Raw genomic sequence first — 24,515 nt, 5'->3', positions numbered from 1 at the left:
TGGTCAGGGGAACCTAGCAAAGATTTTTGTTGACCTAGACTGCTTTGAATGAATGAAACCTTTAATACATTGCTTTGGTGCATTTAGCATGTAGTCTGATAGTATTTCTTTATTGGAGTGCAGAGTAAAGACACATTAAGGACAGTTGATGCTGATTGCTATCGAAGGGGAGGCTTAATTTTTGTACACCCTAGTCTTGTAGCCCAAAATGTATTGCTGCCTTCTGGAAGTACCAATTTTAGACTGCTTGCAAACAAAACAAAATATACTTTTAAGTTTGTGCTGTGTTGCTTACGACTGTAGTGTGTGTTTCTAAGGAATTGTGATGACATTTGATTTTTTACAAGCTGTCCTATTTTTGTTACAGACATTTCTAAACTAAAAACATGGCTGATGACACTGAATACTTGAAGTTGCCTGTGGAAGACCGTTGTCAGCATAAGGTAATGCTGTTATTGCTTGCTGCAGTTGCTGCTGTGTTTCAGCTGTTCTTCCTACTACGTTGCTTGAACTGCGAAAGCAAAGCGTAATGAATGCCTTCTGTCACATTGAATTTTCTTTTGGGCAGTACACATATTGTAATCCATTTTGTTGAAGTGGTGCTGGCTGCCATGGTATCACCTTCAGCCTTGATGAAGATGCGAGCTCTTAATTGATAACATAATTGGCAGACCTGTTTACTAAGGATTTGGACATTGCACTGAAGTAGGAGTGTGCAAATAGTTATTTTTAAGTCTAATAAGCATCAAGTACTTTGAGGATAGTAAGGTGAGTTCATTCAATACAGTGCTTAAATTTCATAAGGTTTTACCTGAGACATAAATTTCAACCAACAACAAAAGAACGAATGACTATACACTGAAATAGTAAGCTCTTATACAGCAGTGACTATAGTATTCAAGATGCTGTTATGTCACCATCTCTTAAATAAAAGTCGGACAATAACATTTGTTTAACAACATGTTTAAAAATAGTAGATATGTTTCCGATCAGCGGCACGCAGGCATTAAGCAACAACATTGTCCCCATATCAATATTCACTGTTTCGGATATTTACTGTTCAATTTGAGTGCAGAATTGAAGTTTTCATTTGTTATTCGAAATTTTTTTAGTACTATTCGCAAGCTCCTAGAGCAGAACATTGTTGATACATGTGTGATTCATGTAGTTTGCTTTGCTCAAACCTGGCAACATTTTCATGGATAATTTGTGCTTTTGCCAATTCTTCCTGTTTTTAAACTTGGCGATGTTTTCTTTTATTCCCTTTTATTTATTTTTTCCTCTCTATGTTTACATTATTGCTGAAAATGTGCAGTGCTGTATGTACTGGTGTTGCCACACCAGAAGATCAGTTTTATTTGGCTTCATTTAGAACAACCGTTTCTCATGACTTCCTAAAAGTGAAGTAAGTTGTCGGCATACCAAGACAATTGGTCTAACACCTTGTACAACTTATTGTAAACTCCCAGGCCCTTCAGAGATTTCGTGGCATCTATTTGACACTGTTTACTTTGCTTCAGCACTCACGGCTATTTCCCCTTGTCCCTTTTCAGTTATGGAAAGCTCGCCTTAGTGGGTATGAAGATGCCACCAAACTTTTTGGATCTATCACAGACCCCAAGGGTCCAGAGTTTCAGAAGTTTCTGCCTCTCATCAAGAACTTCGTCACAGACAGCAATGCAGTATCCCAGGAAAAGGGCCTGGCAGCTGTCCTGTCGTTCGTTGAAAATGCCCAACTGGCCAATCGCATCTGCGGTGATGTCCTCGCCGGGCTCGTCGCCAAATGCATTGCCGCTCCAAAGCAGAAGACACGAGAACTGGCACAGGAGATCATCTACATGTACGTCGAAATCGAAAAGCAGGAGGTAGTTGTAGAGGAACTGGTTAAGGCACTGGACAACAAGAATCCAAAGATAGTGTCGGGATGCGTGGCAACGTTGCGAGAGTGCTTGCGTCTCTTCGGTGCCCGCGTTATAGCAGTGAAGCCGCTCTTCAAGGCACTTCCAAAACTTCTGGAGGACAGGGATAAAACAGTGCGTGACGAGAGCAAGCTGCTGACAGTCGAACTCTACCGATGGATTGGAGATGCCCTGAAGCCACTGCTGCAGTCGCTGAAGCCTGTTCAGGTGTCCGAACTCGAGGCTGAGTTTGCCAAGGTGGAGAAAGGCACTGCATTGCCTGAGCGTTACATCCGGTCAGAGCAGGCACGAAGAGCACAGGCAGCTGAGGCTGGTACTGATAGTGTGGATGGCGTTGAAGAGGGCGATGAGTGTGGTGTTGACGGTGGAGCTACTATTGATGGATACGACCTGTTGGAAGCAGTTGACATCCTCTCCAAGCTTCCCAAGGACTTTTACGAACAGTGCGAGGCCAAGAAGTGGCAAGAGAGAAAAGAGGCGCTTGAAAAACTTCTCGAGCTCACAAGCAATCCTAAGCTTGAACCTGGCGACTACGGTGATCTCGTCAAGGCATTGAAGAGGATAGTGGCCAAGGACAGCAACGTCATCGTGGTGGCACTTGCGGCCAAGTGCTTGGCAGGGCTGGCAGCCGGTTTGAGGCAAAAGTTTCACCCATATGCAAATTTGTGCATCTCAACATACATAGAAAAGTTCAAGGAGAAGAAACAGAATGTGGTGACTGCTCTGAGAGAAGCACTGGACAATGCATTCCAGGCCACAAATTTGGAAGCCATCTTGGAGGATGTCACAGGAGCTCTGGAGAACAAGAATCCTCAGATAAAGGCAGAGACGACCCTGTTCTTGGCACGTGTCTTCTCCAAGTCTACACCAGCTGTGTTGAACAAGAAGCTGCTGAAAGCATTGGTGACGTCTTTGCTCAAAACCCTGAATGACTCTGACCCAGCAGTGAGGGAAGGTGCAAGCATGGCTTTGGGGACAGCGATGAAAGTGGTGGGGGAACGAGTGTTGACGCCTTTTCTTGGTGACCTGGACAATCTCAAAATGGAGAAGGTAATGCTCTTTCTTTCTTATACCCCTTGCTGCACAGTTTCATTCATAAGCAGTGAGAGTGCAACCATACCTACATATGAGGCCTATTCTGTGTATGGTTAGCCCAGGATGGTGTTCTGGTCTGTGCGGTGTGCCTGAGCTGCTCTAATTGTTCCAGGCTAGCTATTCTCGCCTACTCTCCTTGTTTGTCTTGTGGTCCTGCACTGTGTATTGATCATGACATGCTAACAAACCAATGCTTACAAACAAGCTTGTAGTTCATTAAAATTTGTTGCTTGCTGAGTTGGTCAAAGACTAAGGGATGATTGTTAGCGCAACGAGGAAACAGACTGAACTTTTTAATTGGCAGCTCAACAATATTGTTAACTTATTAAGAACATCCGTGAAAACTAGACAAATCCAATTATTAAAGTGGGCCTTAAAGGGGCCCTGAAACAACTTTTGAACATGGTAAGAAAACGATGCTGATCTATTGTAGGGGTTGCTGTGAACATAAGCCAAATATTACTGTACTGTATGCAGCAGAGAAAATACAATCTCTTGTCAAACACATTGAAAAACCTCTTATGCTCGCTTCTGCAGTGTCATCGAAAGCAGCTGAACCCACAAACGCTATTGCCTTATTTTGTGATCACAAGAACATTCTCTGTAATGCGTAATTGCTAATTTTTAGTTAACTAAATGAAAAGTACCTATGTCTGCAATCTCAAGAAAAAAAAAAAATATTTCACCTTTGCACTGCATATAGCTGTGTTTGCTGTGCATGGCCTCCGAGATGGCAGCAGTGTGCTGTTCTACTGCAGCTGCCACACACTGCTGTGACAAGCCTTTTCGCTGCTGCAAGTGAAACTCTACTTTTGACCAGAGCTTCACCCTCTTGGCTTCCCTGTGTAGCATCTAATGTGCTTGCGGAGACGAAAGGAGAGAGAAAGCCGGGTATCGGGTGCGATAACTCTACTTATAGTTGAAGGATTCAAAACATTTTTGGGGCATGAGATTCGTGAGACAGTTCCTAATAGTGAGGCCATCATATGATTAGTTAGAAAAATGTTTCTAGGCCTCTTTAAATTTACCTTTATTTAGCTACCTGCTCAACAGTGGCATTGACAACAATGTTGATATTGAGCAGCAGTAGCAGATGTTTTGGTCACAACACCCGTAGGCTTCGTCACTCTCTTGGGGAATGTGGTCTTCATATTCTCTCCACTGCGAAAACTATTTCTTTTGTTTAAGCAAGCCCTTACTTTTTCCTCGATAGAAGTGCATCTCGAGAACACATGCTGACCTGGTTGAAGCAAAGTACAAAACGTTAGTCTTCAACCATAAATTTACCTATAACTGGCAGCCCAGTAATATTTCTGACCTATTGTATCGGGCTTAGTTTCTGCACAAACATTTTCATATTTCATTTGCTATGTCTTTGTGCAGTACGAAGAAGTATTAAAGCAATACACAATTCTAGGCCAAGTCTTTTGTATCTTGTCAGTTAAAGGGTTAATAAGAAAGTAGAATGGAACAGAGCAGGCACTGTTCCTTCCTCCGAAGTCTTTATTTCCTCGTTGTGCTAATATGCACCCCTAACAACCATGGCCTGCAATGCCAACACCCTTATGGGCCTTGAGGGACAGTCTCTGCTGTCAGCTTTGTATGGCATAGAAGAGATGTTCTTGCCCTGTACTGACCCTTTCTTTTATACCCTCATTAGCTAGCAGCGTTGGCTAGTCTCTGGTGCTGATGGAACTTTGTCTGTCCTCCTTTCTTTTCCCGCAACTAAGGAATGAAAAAAACCTTGCGGTGTGACACAGTGCTCTATCCTTGCCCTGCATGTGTTGGCAGATATCTGGCGTTGACTGCATGCTTGCATGGGCTTGCAAATGAAATCTGGTTGTTGTATGTATGCAGACTTAAAAGCTGGCACTGAGTAGCTTGAGTATGGCATGGCCACGACGGATAATTTCACTGGACCAAGTGACTGCAATTTTGTGGTCTCTGCTGGTACTTTTCTAGCTGTGAAAAAAGCCTTACTTGAGTGCAGCACCAGTCTTGCACATTTGACCAGTGATTTTTCTGGTAGTCCAGCCTTGCGTGCTGTCGCACACTTTAATGTTTACTTTGTACCAATTTGTAGAAACAGGGAGGGGGGGGGGGGGGAGTGCTAAGAAATTTATTGCATAATGCACCTTGCAGTGTCAGCCATAGTGAGCCATGTTGTTTGCCGGCTGCAACTGTGTAGCCCCCACCACAGTACAGTGAAACTTGTGGAAACTTCTATCTGCTGCTTGCACAGCAGGAAAGAGAGCACAAGCACCTACAGCCACTAATGTGTTCACTACAGCCACTACAACATTAACATGTTCACTTTCTTTTATTGTGATTATCATGTTCCTCAATTAATGCAGTGTGCCAGCTTTCATTTGTGCCCTTTTGCAGATGTTGAGATCTGTCGCTGGAACATTGAATTTCAGGTCAAAGAGTGCTGCGAGAAAGCAGAGGTGGTTGCTGCACCACCTCAAAAGGCCCCCCGCAAGCCTGCTGCAGCTGCTTCCCCAGCCAAGCGTAGCGCAGAGCCGAAGCCTGAAGCGCCCGTGCAAAGGAAGGCCGCAACTGCCGTGGCCAAGCCTCGTGGTGGTGCCCGTGTTGTGAGACCAGGTGCTGCTTCTTCCACTGCACCGACGTCTGCACCTGCAAGAGCCATGCAAAGGGCCAAAGCGTCTGGACCTGCGAAAGCACAGTCAGGCAGCAGTGCTTCTTCCAAGGTTTGTGCCACCTGCCATGGTAGCTCAGTGGCTATGGCTTTAAGCTGCTGAGCTGAAGGTTGCGAGATCTGTCCTGGCTGCCTCGGCTGCATTCTAATGTGGGCTAAATGAGGAAAAAGAATTTAAGTCGCAACCGTTGGATGATAGACAATAATCTTGCAGGGACATTACTGCAGTTTCTACAGGATGCAGAGCTGGAACCTTTTATTTTGCTTTCTCTTATTTCCCATATGCCTTGCGACAAGTCCTCTGAGAAGTAAGAAAAAATGGGAAAAAAAAAACGAAGGTGGGTAAAATTATCTAGAGTACCCCATTAGAATGTGCCTCATCATGCTATGGTTTTGGCACATCAACACCCAGAGTTTAAGGTCCGTACTCCATTCTTTCACTTTACATGCTGCAGTGGTTTGGTGACAGACATTCTGCTGTTGAGCTCGAGGTTGGTTGTGGGTTCAATTCCCGGCTGTGGTGGCTGCATTCCAATGGCATATCTGCCATCTCTCCTGAAGTTTACGAATTTGAGCCTGTTTTACAATTCTACAAACATTGAATCAAGTTTCACGAATATTCTGTTTGTGAAAATCTATCAAACATCGGTCTTCGTACCTTCCATTGCAAGTCTTTTGATGGTGAAGGCTGCAAACTTGCTTCGAACAAACTTCTGCGAACAAGTTCTTCAAGCAGGTAAAATTGGCAACAGCTAAGTTGCCGAAATTGTCACTGTGATTTAGAAACAGATTGTTGCTTGTCAGTATTTTCTCTTCCAAGTTTTCAGCTGCTCAGTGGGCTGTGTCTAAAGCTACATCCTCTTTATTCTAGTGTGTATGTGTCCCTGAAGAGACATGCGTGATGGAAAGCTTTTAAAAAAGAATGAAGGTGTGCTATGTTCTTCCTTTAACCCCTTCCAGTTTCCGCGAGATTTTATGAATTGTAAGGTTTATAGGCCGGTGCGTATTGGATGGGAGGCAGATGGCAAACATGCTTCTGCACTGCACTTTTGGGCGAACCCACTGGGCCCTCCCGGCCAGGCTGCTCTGATGCTGCTGGGACGACGCTCTACCTTTCTCCCTGCTACCCTGTCTTTCTTTTAATCCCATCTCCCCCACCCTGCTGGCGCTGAGCCGTGGTCCCGCATGGGTTGCAGAAGATAGTGCCAGCCTTTCCTCCTTTCCCTACAAGAACCACTTCTCTCTTGGGTGCACATCGAAGAAAGCAGGTGGTAAAAATAACTATGGAGCCCTTCAACTACACCATCTGTCGTGGCTTGTGTTGCAATGTTAAACCCAATCAATTGCACTCTTTTGCTTTGTTTTCTGTAATTTTAAGACACACTGTCAAGGAAAACAGTGCATTGACAAGAAATGTTTGGTCGTGCCTCTGTTTGACCTGTTTTATCCTTGGAAGGCAGGCTCTGAATTAATGTTGCAGGCATTGGGCTTACTGGATTTTGCACAAGTGTGGAGTAATACAAGCTTTGCTTTCTTTTTTTAATGAATGCAGGCTGGAAAGGATAAAAATTTGATATACAGGGCTATTATTCCCATGGCTCAGGTGCAAATCACTGACTTCAGCTCATGTTGTGCAAAATCAGCTTGCTAAAAGATTAAAGGAGCCCTGAACCACTTTTTTTATCTTTTTTGTTGAGGCTTCAAGAATGCCTTTGAACTAGTATGCTACCTCCCACGAATATATTACCAAAATACTTTTTCTACAAGACCTAGTCTGAGTAGATACTTCGAGGGCGGTATTTACCTTTCCCATTCACCCTCTACTGTCCTTCGGTCCTTCGAAGCGGAGGAGCACCGGTAGCAAAAGTGGATACCCTGCCTACTGTGTTGCGGCGAGTGGGCTCTTTGCTACACTCTGTGGCAGCCATGGTATTCATGCTACGCAGCTCCGTGTGGCTACACACAACTAAGTGCGCAGCAGGGCTGGAGTGTGTGCTTGTGTGCTCCAGCCTGGCCGGGCTACATGGTGCAGACCGGCTCTGTCCTACAGAGGTAGCAGGCAAATCCTGATTGTGCATGTTGTAGTGCTCGATATGAAGCTCAATACAAAGGACATCTAGCCAAGGAACAGTGGGGTGACCATGCAAATGCACATGTCCCTTGCAGATGGTAACTGCTATCCATCGTGAGGCGCGACAAGCATGTACGTGCGGTCTGGGCTTACGTTTCGCATAGTTAGACTAGTCGAGTGTTCCACACTAATAAAAACAAGCTAAAGTGGATGGATGGCTATCACACCCAGATAAGCAGTGTGCCCAAAGTTTCCTTCCTATGTAGCTGAGCGTGAGCAGATGATAGTTGGCTTGCGCTTCTTGATTGATGTCAGCTATTGGCTAATAGCAACCATGGATGAGAATCTGCTATATGATGAAATATGGCTGCCCTGAAAAGGGTGAGAAGATTTCTGCTGAAAAGTGCATTTGAAGAAAGGTGACTTTGCAGTCCGCTTGTGAGCTTCATGCACCGGGCCCAAGTGCAAAATTTGGCTGAGATTTGTACAGCAGTGTGTGCTATCAGTGAAATGTGTTTTTTTTCACCCAGCTAAGAGGTGGTTCAGGAGCCCTTTAGACGAATCGCACAATGGTGAATGGAGGCATTTTATGCCGTTGATTTTGCTGTGTATTAGTTTTAATGCTCCTTACTCTGGAATTAACTTCCAATTCCTTACGCAGAAAAAGCTGTGAAGAGGAGGGAATGAGCTTTGTGAATGCCTTCTTCCTTTTTTTTCTTTCTTTTCCCTCCTGATTGCAGTTTTAGTTAGCATCAGCTTTCATGTTCTTGCTGTTGGAACAGTTCGTAGTCTTGATTTGCATAAACATTTAACAAGAACTGATGCAGAGTATTTCTTTAACATCAAACATGATTTTGCAGGTCATATTGCCATTCAGTCAAATAATATTCTCTTTCTTTGATTAGATTTGTTGCATTCCACAGGCTTTCATATTCATGACAGGGAGCCTTGTTGAATTTCTTAACTTGTTTTTTTTTTTCTCCCCCGTCTTTGCAGCCTGTGTTCTCTGAAATGGCTCTGGCAGACGAAGAGGTCCAAGGCCGAGCTGCAGCCTTGTTTCCTGAGGAAAGCCTGACGGCTTTGGGGAGCGCAAACTGGAAGGACCGCTTGGCTGCCGTTGAGAAGATCAAAGAGGTTGTTGAGGCTATGGAAGGAAACCTGCCTGTTCAAGTCATAGCAAAGACGCTGTGCCGTAAACCTGGACTTCGAGACACAAACTTCCAGGTTTGCAACTGTTCTTAATGGCTGTCTGAAAGTTTGGTTTGGAGTATTAGTTTGTCTCTCCCACTTATATCAAAAATCATGATCACACAGGATGTTATTATAGCTGAGCATTCATAATAAGTGAACAAGCAAGAATAAGCTGATGAAATGGCAAAAACATTTCTTGTTTTTCAGAGTAGTCTGTAAGTTTGCTTTGCTTCTGTGCTGGTGACCCAATTTCCAGATTGTTTAAAGCAGACAAGTGCTCATCTCGAAGAGCTTTGCTGCAGACAATCTGTTCCAGTGACATGACCTACTTGACTGCACTTGAAGTGCTTACAGGTGTTAGTGTTTGTTCTGCAATGTTCTCAATTCCTTCGTCCAATTTATTGCTGACAAAAGCCCTGCACCTTGCTAGCAATGCTGTCAGCGGTGCATGACTGCGACATCAGCTTTGTTGCCCTCATCGACTCAGTCATCCAAACAGATGTCGTTGGCACTTGGCTGCACTTCAACAATGCACTTCCATCAATCTGCAGGCCAGTCGTCAATGCTTCCGAGCTCGATAGTTCTAGACTCTCGTGCCCCCACACAGGAATTCAGCCTTGCAAAAACCAGTTTTGAAGCTGTGTGTGGTAACCTTTGTTGATTCCGCGTTTATGATCTCTGCTGCCATAACCATATTGCCCCGTTCACTCTAAATAAGCTCAGAGCCACAACATAAAAATTTTGACCATCGTGCTATCTTAGTTCGTAATAATTGAGCATTCACTATAAAACTGGGATTGCTATAAGTGGGAAGTTACCACAAACGAAACAAGAGACTTCAAGAAAAGGACAGCATAAAGTGGTAACCGGTAATGCTTCGTGTTGTCTTTCTTCAAGTCTGATGTTTCGCTTGCAGTAACTTCCCAGAATCGTGAATCACCAACTGGCCTACACAAACTGTTTGTTATAAATGGGCTCAGCTGTATATTGATAGAAAATGCATTGTGGTACAATTTGTGTCGGGGGTGCTGAAAAGGTGAATTAAGCTCACATTGATAGGGAGGGGGTTACTTGACAAGAGCCTTTCTTGAAACTCTGTGTGGATGAGCGGCAACAATACTGTTCCTGCTTTAACCATTTTGCATGCCAACTGTTGCGTGCATGCAGGTGCTGAAGCTCAAACTGGAAACGCTAGTAGTGGTGCTGGGTGGTGGACCTGTGTCCCTGTGTGTGGCTGACTGCTTGCTGCCAGACTTGGTGGACAAGGTTGGGGACATCAAGAACGGCCAGGGTGCCGCATCTGCCCTGACAGCCCTGGCGGAGGCCACCTCCCTAGACCATGTCGGCCAGGAGGTAATGGGGGCTCTCCCTGCTCGCATTCGTTCAATTCTCTCACTTCTGCGATGCGCACTGTATATGGATGCCACAATTTACAAGTGGAAATAGGACTTGCCACTTGGTGAACTGCTTTGTCACAGAGGCACTTAGAAACCCCATTATTCAAAATTCAAGGGAACTGAGCACTCCTTCAAATACAGCAGAGTTCCAACGAATGCGTAGATCTGGCTGTACTGTCTTTCTAATGAAAAGCTGTAATGTATCCATTCCACATCAGACTCGGTAGGTCCCGCATAAATTGCACAACTACACTATGCGAAATCTATTTTACTTAAGCACAGTCTTCTTTGGAAAAAAAAAAAGAAATTTGGCAATGGCCATCTGGCCTTTACTTTCTTGCAATAGGCTGTGCAATACTCTGCAAAAATGCACAGAGCTTTTTGACCAGTGCGTAAAAAGAAAGTGCAAAGAAAGGATTTTTCAAGCTAAATTTCCTTTTGCAATGTGTCCATGCGTGTGTATTCTGAGCTGCTCAATATATAAATATCTTCAGTTTTCCTTCTGTCCAAAAACAATATCTGCAGACTTTGGCTAAATGTTTTTTAGCAGCTCTGAACTCGTCTACTCCAAGAGCTGCTGGCTTTCTCAATGCACATTGCCACCTACTCAGAAACTACCTTGCAATCTCTACAATGTCAACCTCTCTTACTACAGTATCACTTGGTGTGTGTGTCCTCCCTTGCACACACGCTATCACGCAAAGCCCCGCACATATTGCCAAGCTGTAAAGCTGAGTGCTAGCACAGTGGTTAGCATGCATCGCTCTCAACTGCACATTGCCAGAGGAGCACAAGTTCAATGACCCCAGTGAGTGGGCATCGTCATTTTTATTGCCATTCGTTAAGGATGAGGTGGCGGCCTTACCATGACGCAATAACAATGTCAACATTGTAAAGGAACACACGGATGTACAACGTAAACCCAGCTTTAGGCTTTTAACTGAGTAAGATTGCCTTATTGCTATGAACGGTGTACGCTGTATTTCACATTGCAAAGCACTCTGACCACATATCCAGCGGATTGCAAAGTGGGCTCTGCTGCGCTGTCGTAGCAAAACTGGGTTAGCTTGAGAAAACTTTCAGAGCGAGTGGCAGTTTATAATTTTTAACAGTTCTAGTTGGATAAAATTTCAAAACCGTTTCATGTGTTTTAGTAAGATGTCTTACTTTAGAGTTTCTCTTCTTCTCCAGGCTCTTCAGCTTTGTTTTGCCCAGAAGAACCCGAAGAACCAGAGTGAGAGTCTTATGTGGCTGGCCAATGCTATCAAAGAGTTTGGACTCAAGTAAGTCTGCAAGTGCTTTGTTGGCCAGTTGACAAATACAGGCTGTCCAGTTTGACCAAAATGGTTACAATGTGCTTCAAGGACAACTGCGAACAGCCCTAATTGAACTGAATGCTATGGAACATGTGATACAGTTTACAGTGGAAGAGGAATTGGGAAGCTGCCTTCCCTTTCTTGATATTTTTGAATTTCAAGTGTTTACCCTCTCGTTTTGCAATGTTTATAAAAAGAAATGTGCGTACCAGCCAGTTTCTGAATTTTAAATCTGTGTAGCCTTCTGACCATAAATGTTCAGTTGCATTGACACTTGTGCAGTGTGGCCAGCGAACTTGCTCCAAGCAAGACTCGTCTTGTAAAGGGGCGTGGAGGTACAGTCGAACCCTGATATGTCAGATCTGAAGGGGATCAAAAAGATTGATGTACAGTTAAACCTCGAAATACCAAACTTCAATATAACGAAATTCTCAATATAATGAAGTATTTAGCTTTTCATAACCTCTTGTTCATAGAACGCCACGTATTTAGAACCTCAATATAACGAAATGTGTTTGTATGCAATTTCAATATAACGAAATTTCGCTGCTGCCGCAAAGGAATGCCGAGGCAATAAATAGAAACTTTTGCGGATGCAGATGGTCAAATGATTGAATTGCGTGCCAGCCACGCGACAGGAGCAACCACTGAAGTGGAGCTGAGCCACATCATGTTCCGTGTAAAGTCCAAGAGTCCAAAGAGCACTTCTCTCTCAAGCGAGAGAGATGTACTCGCCCGCTCAGTCGCTGTATCTTGAAAGCGATCAGCAATGCAAACAAATTGCACATCCATGCGGCCTCATTTTCATAGCAATCTGCGATGTGGACAAAGTGTGTCCAGTGCCGGTAGCTTCGTATGCACTGTGCTTTCGACGTTTAGTTCACGTTGAAGTGAGAGACAGCACTAAGTTCAATTTGCTCTCTGCTGCTGCTGCACTTGCTTAATTTGCTATTGCAATCGATGCTTTGTCTTTCGGGTGAAACTACAACTTTTTTTTTTTTTTTTAATATCTAACGACGTTTGTCACTTACCCTTTGCAATAAAGTTGTAAGACATGGCGACGAACGTTTCGAAAGTGAGGCGTTTCGGATATTACGGACTTAGATAAAACGCATTTTTGGTTAGAATGTCAGGGTCCGTTGTAACGAGTCGACTGTATTGCATTATGATCAGTTGTCTTCAATCTGTCGCAAGCATGTTGTTTCGTCACAGGTACATAACGCCGTTGTCTGCAGACACCGATGTGTCCACTACCAATGCACACAAAAGGCACCAATATTATTCCTGGTGGCATTTTAGAAAGTTTCCATGCGCGCACTGTGGGCTTCTATTTTCATGACTTCATTTATCTCGCAACTCCGCTTATCTCAAACTTTTTCTGCTTATTTTACAGCTTTGAGTGAATGGGTTTTACTGTATTAACGGCGAAGAATGTAAAAGCCTTCCTCCTGTCTCAAAGTAGTGCGCTATCTGTTCTAGCTCGTAGGTAACTGGCGCAACCCGGTTTTTCTGCACTGCACAGAACTGTTGATGGTAATAATGCTTGTGGCCATTCGTAACTGACGATTGATGGTGTTGCCCAATCAGTCTTTAATGTTGCCAACAGCTCCTTAGGCACCACAGAGGAAGAACTAGGAAGGAGCATTGCATGACAATCTTAGTTATAAAGAAAAGAATACAACGGAGAAATGAGTCCTTTTCACAAGATAGGCGAGCGGTAGCTTCTAGCCTCTTAAATGGCCTGGCAACCATGTGGGGCCAAATCATTTCCAAGAGCCACCGCGCATATAAGCCCCCGGGAGAGGCTAGCTGAGTGATGTCACACTCCTCCTATTGAGGAGATAGAATGTGGCCAAGTGCTTCTGGCTGAGAGCATGAGTAGGCTTGGAGACATGAACTAAAAGCTGCAGCAACGTTAGAACATTGTGGAGGAAGTTCTATATGTGAGTCTTCTGTGATGGTCAAGTGATATTAGGTGCAATATTTTATTACGATCACAAATTTGATAACTTTGGAGCAGGAGCTCTGCATGTTGAAAACCACATGGAATGTACTTTGAAAGTGTTATTCTTTAAAATATTTATGCTCTTTGAGTCAATAAGTTATGTTTATTTATTTGTGTTGAGAAAATGGCTGAGCAGGTTAATCCACAATCTTCAACAAAGTACTGGCTTTCCCCATTTCTGACATTGTTGGGGTGTAGTAATGTTGAGGGCTACTGCTTCTACCCAGGAACATTTTCTCAGCAAGATCTGCTTTGGCTGGAAGTGTTTATCTAGCTCATTGTAAGTGCTCCATGATAAATGTTAAATGGGGTAAAAAATGTTTAAAATGACACTTGCTCCTCTGAAGTGCTCCAAGATGTGCAAATGGGCTTCACCAAAAGAAAATTCTCTTGCACAAGAAATTGATACAAATTGCATTTTCTTAGCAGCATCACTGCACTGATCTTCCCTGACCAAATGGCATTCTATCAGACCCTCGATTTCTTAATAAGCATAGTTTCAGATGAGGTAAATATAACGAAGCTTCTACACAAAATTTGACATTAAAAATATAAGTGGGTGTGTTGGGAAAAGCTTCCAAAAATGCACTAGTACAAAGAAATCGAAATATCAGAACTGTAAAAAAGCTTTGGCATACGCTAGAACTGGCCTGTGACTGAGAATGTGCGGCTCCTCAGCTTGACCTCTGAAATAGGCGACACCTATGGTGTGCTGAAAAAAATCTGAGGTGGCAACTTGCTAATGTCCTTATGTACGCTAACCACCAGGTACATGCATTGTCTGCTTAGGTACTGTTAAAGGGCTGCTGATACATACCAGCCCTGCACCTTTGCCATGATTGCTTCAATAGTATAGTCTACTCATCTATAAATAACTTATTCAAAGTGAAATTTCATTGTAGTTGGCCTGTAAAGAATGCATTTGGTGTAATGATGGTGGTGCTAGTCAATAACAACTGAAGCTTGCTGCTTTGCGACTCGACCTATTCTGTATTTGCTGCCAGCTGTGTATCATTTGCACTGTAACTTCAGTTGAGCTTTGGCCTCCTGGCAGTTTAGTCGCCTAAGTTGCAACTACCATTGGGTTTTCAAGAGCAGTCAGCCATCTAGTAGTTTGGTTGGTTTGAAGTATCTTGACACTTTGGAATATGCACGTTGTTTGCCTAATGCTGACTGTACTCTTGCCTTTTGCAGGGTTCCAGTGAAACCAGTCATTGAAAATATTAAGAAAGGGCTTGCTGCATCGAATCCTGTGAGTATAAGCTGAAGCATTTATTTTTGTATGCTATAACACCTCTTTGCCATAGTCATTGCATAAATGTTGCAGTATGCTCGTAGCTTCCTTGCTTAGCCCAACACCAAATTTTTGGTTGCTGCATGGCATTACTCAGCTCTGAATTTATAGCAACATTTTTATTTTTTCATAAGGTTTAGCATTTCTAAATCCGAACTCATCTGCAAGCAAGCTCTGTGGGAAAGCCAGCGTCGCAGGCACTGGTTTATCACCATAAGAAAAATTCAAAGTGCATATGTGGGAGTGTGCAAGGAGAGCATGAATAAGGATAAATGGGTTGATGACACAGCACTATCCAATCATCTGTTTCATGTCTTCTGCACAAATGCAGCTATCCAGGCATGTTTGCAGTTCAGTTCGGCTTAGAATGCACGACTGCTTGACATGGGGAACCAGACAAAATGCAAGTACATCTCTCTTGCTGCGGTGCGAAATAAAACAAAAACATGCAGACATTCGATTTGTGTGTTTTATTATTTCTCTATGCTTTAAGTCGTCTGTTCAAGCAACATATTACACAAACAGCTGTCGCCTTGAATAATTCTCGAAGTCGCATGTCTCTGATTGACGTCACACTGCGAACACGAGTACGTAGGCACAGGAACATGTTTACGTCACCGTCCGTGTTGGAGCACGGTTGCCACGAGGGAAAGGGAAAACGGCGTTCGGTTTGAAATTTCAGACCTTTCCGCGGTGCATAGCGATGTAACACTATGCAAACACGATCATTAGTGTGCATTGTATGCTTTGTGCTTGTCAGCTCAAAATGGCCAGACCTGGTTAGGGGCCCTTTAAAACTGTCGCACATTTTTGCTCAGTCACTAGAATAATCCACCATGCCTAATGATTGGAAGGTGGGGAAAGTGGTTCTACTGCATAAATCAGGACCCACTAATTCTCCATTTAATTATAGGCCCATATCGTCAACCAGCGTACCCTGTAAACTCGTGGAACATGTCATTTACTCGCATCCTATTACTTTTCTGGAATCAAACTCCTTTTTCTCTCGTTGTCAGCATGGTTTTAGGAAATTTTTTTTTATGTGACACTCGGCTCTTGGTTTTTTCTGACAATTTATTTAGTACTGCAGACAAAGGAATAACAATTGATTGTATATTCTTGGATTTCGCGAAAGCTTTAGACTCCGTGTCTCACAAATTTCTTTTCCTCAATTTGCGTAAACTTAATATTGATACTAATATCTTGCGCTGGATTGAACGCTCCCTTTCCAACCGCTTCCAACATGTATCTGCTAACGAACATGACTGCTCCATCACTTTTGTTCAGTCTGGTGTACCTCAGGGGTCTGTTCTGGGTCCACTACTTTTTAATTTTTATTAATGACCTCCCCAAGTTAGTTACTCCTTCTATAAAACTTCTTGTTGATGACTGCGTAGTTTACTGTGTCATCACTAATGCCTCTGATCATGCTGCCCTGCTATCTGGCCTTACCACCATATCTTCTTGGTGCTCCAATTCTTTAATGACCCCTAATATTATTAAATGTAAAAGCCATGCGTGTCTCACAGACTTCTTCTTGCCATGTTTCTCTCAACTGTACCCTAAATAACACACCATTAACACCTGTAGCATCTTACAAATATCTTGGTATACATACCACTAGTAATCTCTCGTGGAACGTACATCTCCAATACATATTTAGTAGTACTAACTGTGTGCTCAGTTTCATACATCACAATTTTTCCAGTGCGACTGTTCAAGTTAAGTCGCAACATTATAAAACATTGGTATGTCCCAAGCTCGAATATGCCTGCTCCATTTGGAACCCTGGTCAAGCTAATCTAACAAATCTTCTTGAATCTCTTCAGAACAGGGCTGCCCATTTAATTTTGTCACATTATGCACGTCGCGCAAGCATATCATCAATGAAACTGACGCTCGGTTAGCCAGACCTTGCAGTACGTCGTGTAAGTTTATGCGCTTATGCCTCTTTCATAAGATTGATTACACTAATCCCGTTCTTAAAGATAAGTTGTTCCTTTACCCATCCTACATTTTACCTCTCATCGATCACCAAATGAAGGTGGGGGTACCATCATGCAACTCCAACTCTTACTTTCAATCGTTTATACGACGCACTGCCGACTACTGGAACCACCTTCCCACCTCCATCGCTGCCATCTGTGACACCGCTAATTTCAAGAAGATTGCCAATGACTACGTACACATGTACTCGCCACTCCTCTCTGTGATGCCCTCGGGCCTTGAGAGTATGTAAATAAATAAATAAATAAAATTATGGCCATTGAGGCTTGCCATTACTCCTGTATGCAAGTTTTCTGCATATTCATGTCCATTGACTGTACAGAATTAACCAAGAACTGAAGGTGAGGCCTTCTTTGTTATCTGATTGCTTCTCTTAACCATGCAAGTTTACGGTTCCTTCCCTTTCTTTCTTTTCGTGTGCCTTCATGCTGAAATTGTAACTGTATCTTGCATTATCCAGGGAGCACTGCTGCAGTAATTTTGAATGAGCAGTTCTGACTCTCTTCACGGGCAGGCGGTGAGGACTGCATCCATCACTTTGGCTGGTGTACTGTACCTGTACATGGGCAAGACATTGAGGACCTTGTTTGAGGGAGAGAAGGCCACCCTCGTGCAACAGCTTGATGCAGAACTTGCAAAGGTTGGTAGTCTGTATACATTTCTTGTGCATTTTGACAGCATTCAGCCATGGCGTTGAATTATGTGTGTACTATCGCCTACCTGCAAACTATCCCGAAGTTTGCGTAAAGTTTATGAATTGGAGCTTGTTCTACAATTTTACGAATGTTTCAGCAAGGCTTACGAAAAACAAATTTTGTTCACAAAGAAGTTTTGCTCGTCTGTGTCCAACCATACCCTTAGAAGTCTTTCGATTCTGAAAGGACTCCATAGGCATTCCTGCTTAGAACCAGTTTATTCAGACAAATTCCTGAAACGGGTGAAATCTGTAACAGCAGTCGCTGTGATGTCAAAAGTGTGGCTTGTCAATTTGGGCTTTTCCAAGTTTGTTGCTGCTTAAGTTTGCAGGTTGGCATTTGTACCATTATGGAGCACGAAAATTAGTTTCAACATGCTGAAATCTGCAATCAAAATAATCTCAATCCCTGGTGACTTATTTCAATAGGCTTGGTATTCAAAGCATCCACAGGCATTCATAACTGTTGGCAAGTGCATTGCGTACATTGTTCATTGCGTACATTGTACATTGCGTAATTGTGTCTGACTTTTCTGAACCTTATGTGCATGAGTACTGATTCAAAGGATATACTGTATACGTGTTTGGCAATTTTAGTGATTGCAATTGAAGCACTGAATGTGTAAAGCTGTAATATTCTCCTTTGAACACCGCAGATGGAAGGTCAGAAACCCCCTGCGCCCATTCGGGGAGTGCCAACTTCCTCCGTCAATGATGGTGGAGGCGATTCTGCAGAGTGTGCACAGGAGGAGCAAGAAGCTGCTCTTGACATGGAGGACTTGGTTCCTCGTACTGACATCAGGCAAGTTGTCACGCGTGCTGTGTGCAAGAACAATACCAGGCTGGACTGTCAAGTTCCTCTTGTTGAACATTTGTGAATTTTTTAGTTAGAAGAAGAAGAATACCGGCCATGGTGGCTTAGCAGCTATGGTGCTGTGCTGCTAAGCATGAGGTTGTGCGATCAAATTCCAGCCGTAGCAGCTGCATTTCAATGGGGACGAAATGCAAGAACGCTAGTGTTCCATGCATTCGGGGTGGGTTAAAGATCCCCTGGTAGTCAGAATTAATTTGGAATTCCCCACTAGGTGTGCCTCGTAATCAAATTGTTGTTTTGGCAGATAAAACTCCAGAATTCAATTAAATTCAAGAAAATAGAATTCGAGAGGCTTCATTGTTAGCTGCAGCCATATGAAGAAACGAAGAATGAACCCAGAGAGCATAGCAGAAATCGTGTTTTATCGAATAAAAAAATAAAATTTAGGGGTGTGCGAATATAAAAATTTTCTCATATGAATACTTAGTTTCGAATGTTGAATAATGATACGCACATGCATTTATTGGCAAGTGGGGTTAATTTGTTGTGTTGCAACATTGCAATTGTGATGTCAATATTAAAGAAAACTAGACTAGTAAGCCGCTATACTCAAACGTTGTGTATTTAGCTCATGATAACTTGGATAATTTAGTAATTCCTACTAGCTGTCCTCGCCAGCCTGTGCCCTTAGTGTACCGCATCAAATGCTCGTAAACTCGGAGGCATTTGACCTTGTGCCAGTCATGATTCATTGCACTTGCTGTCAAGCAATAAGCTCAAAATTGGGGGTGGCGCCGAAAGAAGATAAAGAAAAAAAGCCCTTGCCATTCGCAAACCAGAGCCGCTTGATACTAAGAGGCTGGCTTTTCCGCATAGTTTAGGCATTCAGTGGCTAAGTGTGCTTTACAGGCAAAATTTTGTTATGAAATTCGTCACGAAATCTCCCCATTATTATATTAGATAGAAACAAATGCTAAGAATCATGTTTGCTCCTGCACAGCCAGCAATATATGCGATTTGATACCTATGTTCGTATCCAACCGAATATTCGAACTTTTCGAATATTTGCACACCCCTAAAATATTGAAGTTGTCGAAAAGACCATACCACTTCCCACAGGTGGAAGCCAAAAACACAGCATCCACATTTTGTATGTCATGCTTTACCATTTAAGCTACCGTGGTGGCCATACTTTTGTACACTGTCCTGGGTATTCGTGCGCAAGGAGTCGTAGCTTAGTTTGTTTCTCATGTCTTTGTCTGTGTCATGTTCTTTTGATTGTGAAGCATGGCTAATGTGCATATATCTCCAATGTTCAGCAAAGTTGCCTGCAACAAATGGTATTTGGCTTGCCCACTGATAACTACTGAAAATTTTGGGGCATTTACATCAACTATAATTCACTTTGCTCAGAATTGGGTTCCTGCAGAATGCTTCCTTTCAAAATTTATTTGGTTGAACGGCTTGCTGTGCCTTTCTTGTATTTGTGTCGATTGCTATTTTGCTAATTCTCTTAGCCTGGTGCCTTTATTTATGATTATAAAGGGTTTTGCAATGTAATGGGTTTGTGCAAAAGAGTGGAAGATGGCACACAGCATGCCCTTTTATTGTAGTTGATTACCAGCCTCCCATTGAATCATCCTTGACACTCTCTGCTGCCAACTCATTGCAAAAATACTCTTGAGCAAATATGCAAAGGTGTTTTAGCCTTACAGTAGACTTCGCAAGGCACTAATTTACCACCGCAGTTCAATCTCTCTATAAATGTTGCATCGAAGATGGAAATGTTTTCTTTGTATCCAATATTTGCTGCAAGTGTACATGCTGGTGAAAAAAAAAATGCTTTTGAAGAAAAGAGGCAATTGGGTCTGCGCACAAAAAAAAAAAAAGCAAGCTTATGTGATGCCTATGACAGCGCAACAAAGGGTCTCCTGTCAATTTTGATTGCCTATCAAATGCTTGCAATGCTGATAAGGGTCATGGCAACAATGCTAAATTGCAAACGCAACTTGCTGTCATTAATATGCGACCACGTAACCGGTGTGATGAAACTGGATCGACACATTGGCTCTCTGGCTTGCACACCCATCAAGCCAAGCCATTGGCCAAAATGCACACGCACATCCAGAATGTGCTTTTTCAAGTTACTCTGGTCAAGTTATTTGACATTTTTGCTACCAGAATACATACCTTGAGCTTCCGAGCGAAGAAATATTTGTTTCTCTACATGTGCTATTGTCTTGGCTCTTGCCTTTTCAATTTCCTTATAGCAGTAAAATACTTGATGAAGTAAAGCATGGCCAGGTAAATTTTAGATTTATTTCCTTATATCTGGGTTCACTGTATTGAAATGTCGCTGTGGATTGAAGATTGCACAAGGGATCGTTTTCCACATCTGCTATGGGCTCACTCTCACCCTTTGCTTTTGTCTCCGAGCAGTGGCCAGCTGACTGAGTCTCTGCTATCGGAGCTGTCGGACAAGAATTGGAAGGTTCGCCAGGAGGCTCTCCAGAAGCTGGCAGCCATCGTAGACCAGGCCAAGTTTATTTGCCCGGAGCTGGGTGACCTGCCGGCCTCCTTGCGAGCACGACTACTCGACTCTAACAAGAATTTGGTGGGTGTGGCAGCCCAGTATAAAGGTTCACATGTTCCTCTTGTACCTGAGTGCCTTGAGGTTTTGCAGCATCTGCATAGGCACTAATTAGTTGTTCACATAAAAAAAAAATCGTGAGCCATTCCACATTGTGAAGGTGGATGACGAACAAGGCTGTTTTAATGCATGACACAGAGGTGACCCAGAAATTGAAAAAGGTGCAAACATATTTTTGTTCTAATCTGTGATCAACATGGCGATATAGGTGCACACACGCATACCCCTTTAAGCAATGGCTCATACCCCCATAAATGCGGCCTCCCCATTACGGCAGAAAAGAAGTGTAATTCTACGCTGGAATGATGAGCGGCAGTGGAGCCAGCTGTGGAAGACGACGACGCTGGAGTCTGCTTCTGCTGATGATGGTTTTTTTGCACAACAGAGCTGGCTGTAAAAGACTACGGCAACGAATGCACGAGCAGTGGCACTGGCACGTTTGCACGGTTGGCGCCCAGAATTTTATGGTAAAAGCCTTTCTAGGCTTATGGTGGAGTTTGTCAGCAGATCTGAGCGCCGGAGTGTCCGCCGAAGCATCATCATGCCATATGAAGACAGATTACATAATGAAAAATGATTGATAGTGACAGTTAGTGAATGATAACGTTATAATATGGATTGGTAGAGGTTAATAATGACTAGTAATGACTAATAATGTCTGGTAATGACTGCTAATGACTTGTAATGACTACTAATAACTACGAAATGACCAATATGTCTAGACAGCTTGTAATGACCACAAGTGACTAAAATGCTTACTAGTGAGCAGTAATGACTGAAATGACTTGTAATGACTATGAAATGACCAATATGTCTAACGACAACTTGTAAAGACTACAATTGTTAGAAATGAATAAAAATGCTTAGTAGTGAGCAGTAATGACTACAAAATGACCAATATGTCTAACAACAACTTGTAACAACTACAATTCGCTAGAAAAGACTCAAAATGCTTAGTAATGACCAGTAATGACTAATAATGACTGAAATGACCTGTAATAACTACTAATGACTATGATGACCAACATGTCTAACAACGACTTGTAATGACCACAATTGATTACAAACGACTAAACATGCTTAGTAGTGAGCAGTAATGGCTAAAAGAAAGATAAGAGGCAAATGCTAAGAGGAGGAAGAGGAGGCTTTCGCTGTTCCCCTCTCAAGAGAGATCTTAAGAGACTAATTTTTTAAAGTCCTTTTTGAAAAAGTTGTACAAAACATTTTTTCAAAAACATCTTGCCCTTGTGCCTGGGACCTCTTTGGGTCCCACGTGTGACAAGGGTAGTTCAAGGGCGCGTTACGGGTCCCCAAGCCCACAGGGGTATGTGCCATTGAGCTTGGACCCTTTCTGCACTATCACCAGGATCGGCCCACATGACGATTTGTTTTTGTCAACATCTTGGACACATATTTCTCCAGATCCTAGGTATAGACAGCTTCGCTGTAAAAAAAGCCCGCTTTGTTATGTTTGGAAGTAAGCTCAGGCTCAACCTGGAAACCTTTGTGCAATATTCCTGCACAGCAGGGCCCAGGTGCTTTACAATGCGTTGCTCCATTGCATCCAAGCAAAAAATGTGTCCAAGATGTTGACAAAAAGGAGTGGCGCCTGACTATGGCAAAAGATGCCGAGCCAGTGGGGCTATGCTAATCCAGATACAATCAAATTAGGAAGACCCACTAGGCTTCAACAAAAGACACTCCCTCGACACATGAATTTGCCTCCCTGGTGCAATATTAGGCCACTCCCTCCCAAATGACTCGCGCGATCAACCAATGGCCCTCAGTCCCCAGTAGCTGCGGAGCACCTGACCAAGGCAGTGGTCAAACCTGTAATGCAGTAGAGGGTGCTGTGTAGGACAGGGGTAATTGGAGATCGCAGGGACAGGCCTTCGTCCTGCAGAGAACATAAAATAGGCTGATGATGATCCATTGCATCAGCCAGACTCATCATTTTGGTTTGGGAACAGGATTCGCAAAAAGAAACTTTGGCATTTCTTTTCTTTGCTATTGACAGTTTGCTCTATAGTAGTACAGTTTTAGAGAAATACTAAGTATTGCTAGTTGTATGTTGACTTTGTCTCTTTCATAAAAAGAAAAATAATGTGAATACTCATAATTTAGGTCAACGTACAGGCAGACCAGACATTTGCGTGAAGCCTGCGGCATTCATAGTGCCAACTGTGCAGAACATTCTTTGCATTCAACTGAAAATTGATTGCTTGCTTCTACTCGGAGCTCAATATGGCATCAGTTCCCAGTCATTTTTCTGGCGAAAAATGTACAAGTGCAATCTTCTCCGTGCAGTTGTGTTGCAATGTCGGCGAAGTGTACCAGGTGTGTCTTTGAATGAGAATACTACCCCTCGCTCAAACAGGTGGTTGCAATATTGTAAAATGCTGATCAGACATCCGAAGCACAGCATTTCGAAGTTGTAAGCAAATTGTATGTAGTGGGGACTGTCAGTCAGTAATATTTGTGAAATGCTCCATTTCAGTGGTGCCTCGGATGTCTGGCTTTTGAGAACATCGCATTAACAGAAACAGTTGCATTGTCATTGAGAGTAATGACAGACCTGACGAGGTATGGGATTTCTGCAGTAGATGATAAATGAGGTGCTTCAGACTTTGGGATTTGAAGGGGGCAGCTATTTAAATTCGCTCAACTTACTCGGAGCAAATGCACTGATCTACCAAAGTGAGCTTATTCAGTATTTCTCTTAGTATCTCTTTAGCTGTGTGGAGATTGGTTTACTCAAGGCTCACCCTACGAGCGACAGTCGGGAAAGGGTACGCTGCTCCTCCACTCCGCAATGCATAAAGGCACTACGGCAAGGTTTGTTGACTCTCTGACATGGCACAGAGAAGGCTGCGGAGTCGGATTGCCAACACACACAGGTTTTTTAACCCAAGATACAGCACAGTGCGACAGTCACGGTACTTACAGGCAAAAAGGCTTGCTGCAAGACCGATCAAGTACGCGCGCCCACTACGCTAGGGCTAACCGGGTAGCAGCCCATGAAGCGCGAAAACGAGGAATTGGGAGAGCAAAGGTCCCATGTAACCACCTCGTTGTAGACCTGTGAGCATCTGCCGCAGCGACGAAGAGCTCAGTGGACGAGAGCTCAGGTGGAGAAGGTGCCTGGGGCACAGTTTGGGCGGCCAATCGGGGCATGTCCCAGTGACTTATTCTCATGCAGTGACTCGACCCCAGGAGGAAAAAAGCACTGGTTTGCACGTGAAATTAGCTTCAGTGTGCAAACCGTGTCTGTCATGTAGCCATCGTGGCAGCAGTTCCCGGAAATTGAGTTAAGCACAACGCACCAGCTGGGGGACGAGGCACATGAAGGCACCTTGATTCCTACAGCTGGGAACAGAATTGAGTGTGTGCATTACTTGTAATG

The 24,515-nt window shown here is 43.4% G+C and overlaps 1 protein-coding gene across 3 annotated transcripts in view; it reads left to right on the top strand.

Moving 5' to 3' along the window:
* Positions 1-24,515, top strand: part of msps (msps cytoskeleton-associated protein 5) — a 107,987-nt gene that overhangs the window by 3,273 nt on the left and 80,199 nt on the right. For all 3 annotated transcript variants that reach the window (XM_050183308.3, XM_055073963.2, XM_055073962.2), the window contains exons 2-11: positions 368-443; positions 1,554-2,969; positions 5,435-5,725; positions 8,741-8,968; positions 10,103-10,288; positions 11,524-11,615; positions 14,848-14,905; positions 17,469-17,594; positions 18,305-18,450; positions 20,902-21,076. In XM_050183308.3, the coding sequence (XP_050039265.1) occupies positions 387-443; positions 1,554-2,969; positions 5,435-5,725; positions 8,741-8,968; positions 10,103-10,288; positions 11,524-11,615; positions 14,848-14,905; positions 17,469-17,594; positions 18,305-18,450; positions 20,902-21,076 (2,775 nt within the window). In that variant the 5' untranslated portion in view covers positions 368-386. The remainder of the gene's footprint in view (positions 1-367; positions 444-1,553; positions 2,970-5,434; positions 5,726-8,740; positions 8,969-10,102; positions 10,289-11,523; positions 11,616-14,847; positions 14,906-17,468; positions 17,595-18,304; positions 18,451-20,901; positions 21,077-24,515) is intronic.

Source organism: Dermacentor andersoni, chromosome 4 (assembly GCF_023375885.2).
Source record: "Dermacentor andersoni chromosome 4, qqDerAnde1_hic_scaffold, whole genome shotgun sequence".
In the NCBI taxonomy this organism is placed as follows: Eukaryota; Metazoa; Arthropoda; class Arachnida; order Ixodida; family Ixodidae; genus Dermacentor; species Dermacentor andersoni.
The sequence above is the reverse complement of the archived record's forward strand: the minus strand, read 5'-3'. Positions and strand labels throughout refer to the sequence as shown.